Consider the following 13528-nt stretch of genomic DNA (forward strand, 5'->3'; position numbering starts at 1 on the left):
TTATTTTCTAAAGATGAGTTTTCTCAGGGCATTTTTTACTTCTTTATTTCTCATGCTATAAATTAAGGGGTTTAGCATGGGAATAATTACCGTGTACAGAAGGGCAAACATTTTATCTTGCTCTGGTGTAAACATTGAGCTTGGGCTCATATAGACGACTGTTACAGTGCCATAGAAAATAAGAACAATGGTTAAGTGGGAGGAGCAAGTAGAGTAGGCCTTCTTTCTCCCTTCAGAAGAATGGATTTTAAGGATGGCTACAATGATAAATATGTAGGATAACAGGGTTAATAGAAAAGGGATTACAGCCATGAAAACTCCTTCAGAAAGTGAAAGTATTTCAAAGTTCTTAATATCACTGCAGGAGAGTTTTAGCAGTGCATTGGGGTCACAGAAGAAATGGTTAATCTCATTGGAGCCACAGAAAGAGAAATGGGATATAACATCTACTAAAGCAATCGTATCAACAATGCCGGTTATCCAGGAAGAAGCTGCAAGTAAAGTGCAATTCCTTTTGTTCATGAGGAGTGGGTAATGTAGAGGTTTACATATTGCTGCAAAACGATCATAAGCCATGACTGCGAGAAGCCAGAATTCTGTACCTAAAGCAATTAAGAATAGGTAAAGCTGTGTCATACATGAAGAAAATGAAATAAAGGTCTTCCCCTTTAAAAGGCTTTGTAGCAACGTAGAGACAGTGACTGTGGTGTTCCAAATATCTACAAAGGACAAGTTGCTGAGGAAGAAGTACATGGGTTTGTGGAGATGATGGTCAGAGAACATTAATATTAAGAACCCAATATTTCCCAGCATAGAGATGACGTAGGCTGGTACAACTATAGCGTAAATGAAGACACGGTGTTGAGTTTGGTTAAAGAATCCCAGAATGATGAATCCTGTGGCTGATGTCATATTCTCTCCCTTTATGGTTTCCGTGTTCATGATCTGTTATATAAAAAAAGACAAAATTTGCAGCTGATTGATTAATACCTATATTGCAATATACATGCAATACACATGGGATATACATGGGATCCCTTAATGCTACTCTTTGAGATTCTGCATGAAATCTTGCTGTTCTTCAGGATTCTGGAATTTTGTTACTCTTTTTGGTTCTGAAATCTTGCTATTCTTTGGGATTCTGGAATGTTGTTACTCTTTGAGGTTATAGAATGTTCCTACTATTTGGGATTGTGCCAGGTTCTTGTTACCTGGATTGACAGGATACTGGGCTAGATGGACCATTGGTCTGAACCAGTATGGCTATTCTTACAAAGTACATGTAGCTATCAGAGGTTTAAACAAAGGAAAACACTCATCTAGTTTACTTCAAAGTCTATTGGTGCAGTGGCAATTGGTTTAAAATCATCTACTTTCCAACATCCATTTAATTTTCACATGTGTTTCTACCTCTTCTTACCCATATCAACTATAGTTGGCAAGAGATTCGAGATGAAAGTGGGGAGAAAATGAAGACACATAGTTTTGAACTGAGGGCCCTGTTTACCAAGAAAAGCTGTTATGCTAAAAATTAGCATGTGCCAGTGCTAGAGACACCCATGGGAATATATGGGTGTCTCTAGTGTTAGTGTATGCTAAAAATATTAGCACACCTTAATAAACAGGGTCCTTAGTTTGTAAGATTTAAGACTGTGCTCATTTAATTAATGGTGCATGGAAATGGGAAACAGGGAAAGGAAAGGAGAACTCTGGTTTTCTGAATGGTGGGGGTGTGCAACCCAAAAATGTTAATTTTGTTCAGTTTCCATACAAATAACTGGATTTTTAAGATTGATTTTGTTAAAATTTGTTTTGGTAACAATACTGCTAACAGTACCCTCTCTTTTAGAAAGACTGCAAACTCCTCTGAAAGAGTGTGCATGTTATTCATGAAGAGTGCATACTGCTGGGAAAGAGTGTGTGCTATTTTGGAAGGTTTTCAAAAAGTGTGAACATGCATGCATTATTTACATATGTATACAGAGCACACTTGTGCACCCTATAGGGAAAGATTCTGTATTATTTTGATTTCTTTCCTGTCATTTTAGGCAAACATGACACTGAGGGCAGTTGTGTAACTGGGCACCAAAATGTAAGCAGGTTAATGCCGCACACTGATTGCCAATTCTATAACGGCACCTTGACAACAAGTGTCTGTTATTGAATGCTAGCAGAAGTCAGCATTGGCATGTCTACACTTAGGTATGCCCGCTTATGTCATTGACAGATGAGAGTGGACACACCTTTTTTTGCAAGAGAAAAACGTTTAAAAAGTGGAATAAAGCAGCATTTATGTAGAAAACATTTTAAATAAATCATATAATAATTCATATGTGGGGTCTTTTAAAAAGGTGTGCTAGTAGTCTTAGCATGTAGATGCCCATAGTTTGTAAAAGGGGTCCATAATATCTTATTAAATATGAAAATTAGTAAGTGTTTACCATTCATTCATAGCACAATGCCTCTGATATGAACGAAAATAGACAAGAGAAAATATATGTAAAAACCCACAAACATAAGCACCCCAGACCACACTCTCTCTATTTCAGACAGCCTGAATATACTCGGCATTACTATCGACCGCAACCTCACACTTGAGGGCCAAGTTAACTCCACAACAAAGAAAATGTTCCACTCAATATGGAAACTCAAATGTGTGAGACCATTCTTCCTGAGAGAAATATTCCGCAATTTGATACAAACAATGGTACTAAGCCATGTAGAGTACTGCAATGGACTATATGCGGGATGCAAAGAACAACTCATAAAGAAACTTCAAACCACTCAAAACACAGCAGCCAGGCTAATATTTGGGAAAACGCGATTCGAAAGCCCCAAACCCCTCTGAGAAAAACTACACTGGATACCAATAAAAGAATGTATTGCTTTCAAAATATCCACCCTGATCCATAAAATCATCTATGGTGAAGCCCTGGGCTACATGACAGACCTCTTAGACCTACCAACAAGAATCAGATCAGGGCGAACATACCTAAATCTCCACTACCCAAGCTGCAAAGGATTCAAATACAAACTAACATATGCATCCAGCTTCTCCTACATGAGCACACAACTGTGGAACGCACTACCAAAAGCCGTGAAAACAACGTACGACCACCTAAACTTCCGGAAATCACTAAAAACTAACCTGTTCAAAAAGGCATACCCCGTCGACCCAACCTAGATGCCTAAACCTTGCAACACAATGAAACCAAAGCCTGAAACAGACATTGCATAACTCTTCCTCTCTATGAATCCCCAACGTGTCTATAACACGTGAACCTCCGACCACTATAACTGTTTGTACTTGTTTCTGTACCGGAGATGGCGAACGCCTCTACGGTATTATGTAAGCCACATTGAGCCTGCAAATAGGTGGGGAAATGTGGGATACAAATGTAAAAAATAAATAAATTAAGCATGTGAAATACCATAGGTACATAATTACTGTGCACCACAAATATTGAAACAATCCCCACTTTCTTAGTTGGGTTATATACATTTAATACCCCATTTAAACTGTCAAGAACCATATTTTTCTTCTCACCCCAAATATACAATCTCTTGACATAAGCTATCACTTGAATTTTTATACTCTTAATTGCAAGACTATGGACTCAGTAATATAGTTTAAATGTGAGTAAACTCAACTAAATGAATCACTTCTTAGTTCAACTGAATATGACTCCTAAGAGTAGAAAATGGTTGCTTTCCTTTTCCTTTCTTCTTCCTTTCTTGGTCTATTGGTTTCTATAATGATACTCATGTGAAATTTTAGGAATTTGGTGACTTTCGTCTCCTGGCACTGACAAATATTTCCACATCATGAACTGCAGATGTCAATCCTAACCAGTTTAGTCAAAGTTATCAATAAGGTGTTTGTGCTCCATTTGGATTGGATTTAGCTCAAAATGTTTAGTAGTAGGGCAAAGACAATTATATTCGAGTAGAGTAGGTATTTATCTGACCCTGGAGACCTTGCCATCTAAGTTGATATCCAAGGCAAAAGAGGACGAAATGTTGAAGTTATCAACATGGGCAATGAGTCCTGCTTAAGAGTAACATTACACATCATAACGGTAGCCCATGTTGATAACTTCCCTCCTAAGTGACTTGCCCCAGATCACAAGGAGCAGTAGTAGGATTTAAATTTGGGATTCCTCCTTGGTTCTGAACTTCCAGTTCTAACAACTAGTCTATGTCTACATGCTAACTCAATGGGTCTGTAAATCAGTCAAGAAAATTAAGCTATAAACAGAATAAATGTTGCAAGAACAGACTTCCACACTCAAATATTTTCCTCTAGTAAAATTAACCCTATATTGTGGACTAGAGAGGGTATATGTGTAAATATCTGGACTTCTATTTTATATATAAGTACCATTGATTGATTTGGTTCATTTCACAACATTAACAGTACTTACACATGAGCTGGAAGTTCTCTACAGACTGATTCCTGTATCGTTGGTGTAGAAAGTTATGATCAGGTGGTCTTATTTCTGAAATAAAAAGAACATTTCTAGATTTGAATGTATGCAGAGTTAGAAAAACCTGAGATAGATCTTGTCAAATATTCAACAAGTCAGATTTTGATGTTAACACATGTTGAAATGACTCAGTTAAGCAGACAATAACTTGAAGGGATGATTCTTCTGACATGAAGATGGGCAGAGAGAATCACATTTCAAAAACCACGGTCCAGATGACTACATTTTTAATCTGTTTTACCAAAAGGTTCCAGAATTTCAATCGCTTATTTCGATCTTCATATTGCTTTCTGACAATGTACTCTTAGATAGGGGAAATGCATTTTATGTTATGGTAAAAAATAATTTTGAAATCAGAATCATGGATTTGATCAAGAAATATAAACCATTACATTTCATACTTAGCAAATCCTGTAATGATTTGTAATCCACCCAATACTGGTCTGAGATATAGCATTGCATTATAATTTCATGCCTTTGTGACTTGCTGACTGTTCTAATTTTGGATCGGCGTAAAGTTAGAACAGTCGGCGAGTCAGTAAGAGCAATCAAAGAGGAGGTTATCCATGAGAAAGCCACACGACGGCGAAACATGTGCCACGTCGGATGAAAAAAAACCTCCTGTAGCCAACAACTTCATGGACAAGCTAAGTACATCTCTGTAAAATATAAACTTGAAGGTTGCAGTTTAAACTATAAGATAGAAGAAAAGAAAAAAGCGTATGAAACTTACGCAAATAAAAAAATAATACATTAAAAAATAGAAAGACCAGTGACGATATGAGGTATGTTTAAGTGACACTGAAAACAAAGAGGTCGATTTTGCCCATGCTGAGGTCTTTGATAAAAAAGAAAAAATTGTACTGCACATAAAGTATATTGAAGCTTAGTAGGAACATTTTGGGTGAAAAACTACTACTACTAATAACCATTTCTATAGTGCTACTAGATGTACACAGTACTGTACGAGTGATATGCAGGTACTTTCTCTGCCCCCAGAGAGCTTAAAATCTGAGCTTTTGTAACCAGGGTAATGGAGGGTTAAGGGAATTGTCCAAGATTATAAGGAGCGACAGTGGGAATTGAACCCAGGTTGTTTAGGTTCAAAGCCTATTGTACTAACCATTAGGCTACTCCTCCATTCTCCACGTACTGCATGTTGCATTCATCATCAATGAGACAAGAACGGTAGTGAATTTCATTCGTAGAGCTTGAACTGTGGAACTAAATGAAATCCAAGTGCGTGGCTTTAAGAACAAAAAACAAATAAGCAAAAAACTGTGAACTGACTTGTGATGTTCAGTTATGGCACACACCTGCTGCTTCTTCATTAATAATGTCTGGATTTGGAATAAACCAGATTATAAAGATAGTCAAAGCTTCTGGGACATGATGGTTTGGGAACGAGGGTCACCACAGACAGAAGAACTCTAAGAATATTTTCATTGTTGGCCTGAAAGTTTGTCTAATTTGTTTTTCTTGTTAATGAGGTTTTCATGACCCTTTGCATTTGATCAGGTAAAAAGTTTAAGATGGTATGAGCTTGATTTTATAAGAAGAAATAACAAAAGAGAACTGTTTAAGTCTAGTTTATAAAGTCAACAGAAGTGCCTGTGTTCTTTTAGATAATAGTTTCCCAGAATCATTGCCCACTGCACACAATGCTGTAGCATAAATTTATACCTGGTCAGAAAAAAAGGTGTTAATGGGTGATTAAATATTTTATAAAATATATGTCTAGACCTCCTGCATGTAGATTGAGTATATTTATTTATTTACATTTTCTGTACCACTTTTGCTAGCCTGCAGATCAAAGCAGTTTACAATCTAAAATCGGCAAAGAGGGGAAAGGAGCTAGATAATATGACAGGAAAGAGGAATCCTACCCTTAGAAAACAAACAGGCCTAATAACGTAGCAGACAGAAGTGAAAGCAGAAGAGCAGAAAGGGAGGGTGAAGGCTTGGGTACATAGGGCTAGATTTTTTACATGGTGCCTAGAACCTAGGCGTGCCTGATAGAGACACCAAGACGTATTCTATAAGACGTGCTTGAATTCAGATGAGGTATATAGAATACACTAGGGCCAAGTGGAGACACTTAAATTTAGGTGCATCCATTTATGCCAGTGAAAAGCTGGTGTAAATACGTGGCCCAAATTCTATCACCACACATGTAGATGTGGTTGATAGGCCCGGCAGGAAAAAGGAGAGGCTGACCAAAGACGATTCACCACTGGAGACTTAAATCCAACAGTCTTTAATGGTAAAAGTAAAAAAAGGTACCTGACACGGGCCGTGTTTCGATGCATACAAGCGCCTACATCAGGTGTCAAATAATATACTCCGGATGAAAACAGGGAGCCCCAGCTCTGCTGGAATGCGAAGCTGTCACCTTTCGAAATGTGTTAACACTAGAAACAAATAAACGCTTGCAACGACAAGTTCTGTTCCTGCAGTCGTTGCAAGTGTCCTCCCATGACTATGCCCCCTATTTGGCTACACATGTTGGAATTTACATTTGCCGCTTTACAGAATCCGCTTAGTAAAGCACACGCGTAAATTACAACTATGGCCAATTAGTTTTGATAACTTGTCATTACTGGCCAATTATCATGATTAACTGGCACATTAAACAATTTAAGGGCATGCGTAGATTAGAAGCACACACAAATCCATACATTTATTTATTTATTTTTATTTATTTATTTATTTATTGCATTTGTATCCCACATTTTCCCACCTCTTTGCAGGCTCAATGTGGCTTACAATACATCATAGATAGTGGAAATGAGAAGAGAGTAGACATTTGGTGTTACAGAGGATTTGGGTTGAATGGTAATAGAATACATAATAGTGATAACAGAAGGCATTAATTTACATTCAGGGTATATGTAGGAGTTTCACATGACTTGGTCTTTGTGATAGGTCTTGTCGAAGAGATGGGTCTTTAGTAGTTTCTGGAAGTTGGTCAGTTCATAGACCGCTTTCAGGTTACGTGGCAATGCGTTCAAGAACTGTGCGCTCGTATAAGAAAAGGTTGATGTGTGCATTTATTTGTACTTTAGACCTTTACAGTTGAGGAAATGAAGATTAAGGAATGTGCGAGAAGATGTTATATCATTCCTGGGTGGTAGGTCTATCAAGTCTGACATATAGGCTGGGGCATCGCCATGGATGATCTTATGTACTAGGGTACATACTTTGAACGTGATGCATTCTTTGAGTGGGAGCCAGTGTAGCTTCTCTTGTAAAGGTTTTGCACTCTTGTATTTTGATTTTCCAAATATGAGTCTGGCTGCTGTGTTCTGGGCTGTTTGGAGTTTTTTGAGTATTTGATCTTTGCAGCCAGCGTAGAGTGAGTTGCAGTAATCTAGATGACTGAGTACTGATGATTGTACCAAATTACGGAAGACGGTCCTCAGGAAGAATGGTCTTACTCTTTTTAATTTCCACATTGATTGGAACATCTTTTTGGCTGTGTTTTTTGCGTGATTCTCAAGTGTTAGGTGCTGATCAATGGTAACACCAAGAATTTTCAAGGTCTCCGAGACGGGTAGGTTTAATTTTGGTGTGTTGATGGTGGTGAATTTGCTCGTGTTGTGTTGAGATGTAAGTACTAGGCATTGGGTTTTTTCTGTGTTGAGTTTTAACTGAAAGGCATCTGCCCAAGAGTGCCTGATGTGTAGGCTTTGGTTGATGTCTTTGAAAATTTCTTTTAGGTCTTGATTGAATGGGATGTAGATCGTTACATCATCAGCGTAAATGTATGGGTTGAGGTTTTGGTTAGATAGCAGTTTGGCCAGAGGTGGCATCATTAGGTTGAATATAGTCGGTGAGAGGGGAGATCCCAGTGGAACTCCACATTCAGGTGTCCATGTGGCTGATGTAATCGAGTTTGATGTCACTTGATATGAGCGTGTGGTTAGGAATCCTTTAAACCAATTAAGAACATTGCCTCCGATGCCGAAGTATTCAAGGATGTGTAGTAGGATTTCGTGATCAACCATGTCGAAGGCGCTTGACATGTCGAATTGTAGAAGTAATATATTCTTGCCGGTATCAATAGTTTGTTTGAATTTCGTTGTATGCCTCCATGTGTCATATATAGAATCTTCATGTAGATCAATATTCGGCTCAAAGTGGTAAGTGGCTTCTGAGCTTCTCATAGCCATGGGCTGAAATGTCCCTGGATATTCAGTTCTGGGGCTTGCGCACATCCCCACATTGAGTAACTATCAGCAATTACCTGGAGGCTAACCGGACACTGGCCGATATTCACACTGGTGCCTAGTTAATTTTAGCATATAAAGCGCCCATTCTACCAAGTAGGGGTAAAAGGAGCCATCTGGTAGTATTGGCACATGGGTTTGCCACGCACGGAGGCCCTTCTTTTACCACCACCCAGAAAAAGGAAATCCTGGGCAGGGAAAGAAATGGTCATATGGTAAGCCATATTGAACTCAAGTATGTTTAGTATAATGTGGGGTATAAATGTCAAAATAAATAAATCAAATGGTGGGGATGGCTATCATTTGCAATGAAATGTTGTTTGCTAATAATAGGTCATACTCTTAAAGAGTGTGCACGACATGCAATGAGGGCACATTTTTGTTAAGAAGTGTGAATAAAGTGCAAATTCCTGGATTCTATATATGGTGCCCAACTTTGTACACCAAAATTTGGGTGTGATTCCAAGATGCACACAAAAATAAATTGGATCATGAACTCTGAACCTTCAATAACTGAGTGCTAGCAACCAATTTATTTATTAGGATTTATTTAGCGCCTTTTTGAAGGAATTCAGTCAAGGCGGTGTACAGTAAGAATAGATCAAACATGAGCAATAGGCAATTACAGCAGTAAAAATATTCAAGTAACAATACAAAGTATGGCATGGTATACTACTTGCAATGACAACACAATACGTAACAGAACATTATAATTGGTAGTGAAAGGTAAGGCAAAGTTGTAACATAGATGAGTAAGAAAGTAGGAAGAATTTGAAAGTAAGGTGACTGATCTGATATTCCTTGGCACACAATAAAATTTGCATGCACATCTGGAAGTACACTGTTCTATAAGGTATGTTGTCTAACTCCCATGGTGCGTATCTCAAAAGGGGGCATGACCATGGGTATGTTGGGGACATTCTGAAAAGTTGCGTGCAGAATTACAGAATATTGCCTAACCATGCCTAACATTGGCGCTGATAGTTACTCCAGATTTCAGCAGGCGTAAGTCTGACACCCAGAACTTGGAGCAGGATCCATGTTAAACACTATTCTATATAAAGTGTATGTCTATTATACTATAGCGCTTAGCACTGAATCTTTTGGTGCCAAGGTTCAGAACCATTTATTGAATTCCCTCCAAAGCGAGTAAGCTCTTTCCCAATGGTGCACACATGCAAGATGATTTGCACTGGCATGATGGTTCACTCATGCACGTGCTACCAGGAATGAGTGCACACTCATACATAGTATGTACTCTTTAAGAAGACTTCAAACTCACAATAGCATTCATTCTGGACCTAAAAACAAAAGAATGACCTGAAAATGTTCTGGCTGTCTATCTCTAGTATCTATCTGCCCCCTTCTTGCTCAATGAATCAAAGAAAAGCAGGAAATGATACAAAGAAAACTTAGAATTTTATGAACTTTATAATGGTTTTTATTGAGTAACAGGAATAACCAAGAAAAAATACTTAATTGCTGTTGAATTTTCAGATGACAATGATAATGTCTTCTTTCCTTTAATGTTATTTTCTAAAGATGAGATTTCTCAGGGCATTTTTTACTTCTTTATTTCTCATGCTATAAATTAAAGGATTTAGCATGGGAATAATTACCGTGTACAGAAGGGCAAACATTTTATCTTGCTCTGGTGTAAACATTGAGCTTGGGCTCATGTAGACAACTGTTGCAGTGCCATAGAAAATAAGAACAATGGTTAAGTGAGAGGAGCAGGTAGAGAAGGCTTTGTTTCTCCCTTCAGAAGAACGGATTTTCAGGATGGCGAGAATGATAAATATGTAGGATAACAGGGTTAATAGAAATGGGGCAACACCCATAAAAACTCCTTCAGTAAGTACTATTATTTCAAAGTTCTTAATATCACTGCAGGACAGTTTTAACAGTGCATTGGGGTCACAGAAGAAATGGTTAATCTCATTGGAGCCACAGAAAGAGTAATGGGATATAAGATCTACAACAGCAATTGTATCAACAATGCCGGTTATCCAGGAAGAAGCTGCAAGTAAAACGCAATTCTTTTTGTTCATGAGGAGTGGGTAATGAAGGGGTTTACATATTGCTGCAAAACGATCATAGGCCATGGCAGTGAGAAGCCAGAATTCTGTACTTACAGCAATTGTGAACAGGTACAGCTGTGTCATACATGAAGAAAATGAAATAAAGGTTTTCTCTTTTAATAGGCTTTGTAGCAACGTAGAGACAGTGACTGTGGTGTTCCAAATATCTACAAAGGACAAGTTGCTGAGGAAGAAATACATGGGTTTGTGGAGATGATGGTCAGAGACCATTAATATTAAGAACCCAATATTTCCCAGCATAGAGATGACATAGGCTGGTACAACTATTGCGTAAATGAAGGCACGGTGTTGAGTTTGGTTAAAGAATCCCAGAATGATGAATCCTGTGGCTGATGTCTTATTCTCTCCCTTTATGGTTTCCGTGTTCATGAACTGTTGTTATATATACAAAAAAAAAAAGAAATATTGCAGATGAATGAATAATGCCTATTTTGAAATATACATTCAATATTCATGAGATATACATGGGCTCCAATGTTGCTACTCTTTGAGATTCTGCACGGAATCTCGCTATTCTTCTGGATTCTAGAATCTTGTTACTTTTTGGGGTTCTAGAATGTTGCTGCTATTTGGGATTCTGCCAGGTTCTTGCTACCTGGATTGACCACTGTTGAAAGTAGGATACTGCGCTAGATGGACCATTGGTCTGACCCAGTATGGCTATTCTTAAGTTCTTAAAAGGTACATGCAGCTATCAGAGGTTTAAGCAAAGCAAATCGCTCATCTAGTTTCCTTCAAAGTCTATTGGTGCAGTGGCAATTTTTTTTTTTAATCATCTGCTTTCCAACATGCTTTTAATTTTCACATGTGTTTCTACCTCTTCTTATCCATACCAAATATAGCTGGAAAGAGATTCAAGGTGAAAATGAAGACACACAGTTTTTGAACCAAGGGCCCTGATTACTAAGCCGAGCTATTACACTTAAGATATAAACAGAATAAATGTTGCATGAATCAGACTTCCACACTCAAACATTTTCCTCTAGTAAAATTAACCCTATATTGTGGACTAGATATTAATTCAGTTGTTTTATGTAATTTTGGGGTATATGTGTAAATGTCTGGATTTCTACTTTATATATAAGTGTATTTGCTTAATTTATGACTGTGAATTGCATAAATGAAAATTAATAAACTTTGCACTGAAATCTCTTTCAAAATCATCAGCTGAGATTCCCATTTTTGGCTCATTTCACAATATTAACAGTACTTACTCATGAGCTGGAAGAACTCTATAGACTGATTCCTATATCGTTGCTGTAGAAAGTTATGAGCAGGTGGTCTGGTTTCTGAAATAATAAGACATTTTCCATATTTCATTGTCTGCAGAGTTAGAAAAACCTGAGATAAATCTTGTCATATATTCAAAAAGTCAGATTTTGATGTTAATGATTCAGTTAAGCAGACAATAACTTGAAGGGACGATTCTTCTCTGATAAGAAGATGGGCAGAAAGAATCACATTTCAAAAACCATGGTCCAGATGGATACATTTTTAATCTGTTTTACCAAAAGGTTCCAGAATTTCAATCGCTTATTTTGATGGTCATTTTGCTTTCTGACAAAGAACAAAGTACTCTTAGATAGGGAAATGTATTTTATGTTATGGTTAAAGAATAATTTTGAAATCAGAATCATGGATTTGGTCAAGAAATATAAACCGTTGCATTTCATACTTAGCAAATCCTGTAATGATTTGTAATCCACCCAATACTGGTCTGAGATAAAGCATGCCTATAACTTCAGATCTTTGTGACTTGCCGACTGTTCTAATTTTGGATAGGTGTAAAGTTAGAACAGTCAGCGAGCCAGTAAGAGCAATCTAAGTGGGGGTTATCCTTGAGAAAGCCGCACGACGGTGTAACATGTGCCATGTCGGAAGAAAAAACCCTCCTATAGCCAACAACATCATGGACAAGCTAAATACATCTCTGTAAAATATTAACTTGAAGGTTGCAATTTAAACTATAAGATAGAAGAAAAGAAAAAAGCGTATGAAACTTATGCAAATAAAAATTAACAAAAAAAAAATAAATAGAAAGACCGGTGACGATATGGCGTATGTTTAAGTGACACTGAAAACAAACAGGTCGTTTCTGCCCATGCTGAGGTCTTTGATAAAAAAGAAAAAAAATGTACCGCACATAAACTATAATGAAGCTGAGAAGGCACAGTTTGGGTGAAAAAATACTACTACTAGTAACCATTTCTATAGTTCTACTAGATTTACACAGTGCTGTACGAGTTATATGCAGGTACTTTCTCTTCCCCCAGAGAGCTTAAAACCTGAGCTTTTGTAACCAGGGTAATGGAGGCTTAAGGGACTTGTCCAAGATTACAAGGAGCCTCAGTGGGAATTGAACCCAGGTTGTTTAGGCTCAAAGTCTATTGCACTAACCATTAGGCTACTCCTCCATTCTCCACATACTGCATGTTCCTTTCCTCATCAATGAGACAAGCACGGTAGTGAATTTCATCTTAGCTTGAGCTGTGGAACTAAATGAAATCCAAGTGCATGGCTTTAAGAAGAAAAAACAAATAAGCAAAAAACTGTGAACTGACTTGTGATGTTCAGTTATGGCACACAGTTACCTCTTCATTAATAATGTCTGGATTTGGAATAAATCAGGTTATAAAGATAGTCAAAGCTTCTGGGACATGATGCTTTGGGAACGAAGGTCATCACAGGAACTCAAAGATTATTTTCATTG

At 37.6% G+C, this 13528-nt stretch overlaps 2 protein-coding genes across 2 annotated transcripts; both read right to left on the reverse strand.

Moving 5' to 3' along the window:
- LOC115457743 (olfactory receptor 472-like) lies at positions 1-624 on the reverse strand. Its single transcript, XM_030187319.1, has one exon. The coding sequence runs from the start codon at positions 574-576 to the stop codon at positions 1-3; it is 576 nt and encodes a 191-aa protein (XP_030043179.1). The 5' UTR covers positions 577-624.
- A 9621-nt stretch (positions 625-10245) lies between these two features.
- On the reverse strand, positions 10246-10830 carry LOC115457639 (olfactory receptor 1019-like). The gene has a single exon (XM_030187151.1). The coding sequence runs from the start codon at positions 10819-10821 to the stop codon at positions 10246-10248; it is 576 nt and encodes a 191-aa protein (XP_030043011.1). The 5' UTR covers positions 10822-10830.
- Between the last annotated feature and the right edge of the window lie 2698 nt (positions 10831-13528).

The sequence above is a fragment of the Microcaecilia unicolor genome, chromosome 14 (genome assembly GCF_901765095.1).
Source record: "Microcaecilia unicolor chromosome 14, aMicUni1.1, whole genome shotgun sequence".
NCBI classification, from domain to species: domain Eukaryota; kingdom Metazoa; phylum Chordata; class Amphibia; order Gymnophiona; family Siphonopidae; genus Microcaecilia; species Microcaecilia unicolor.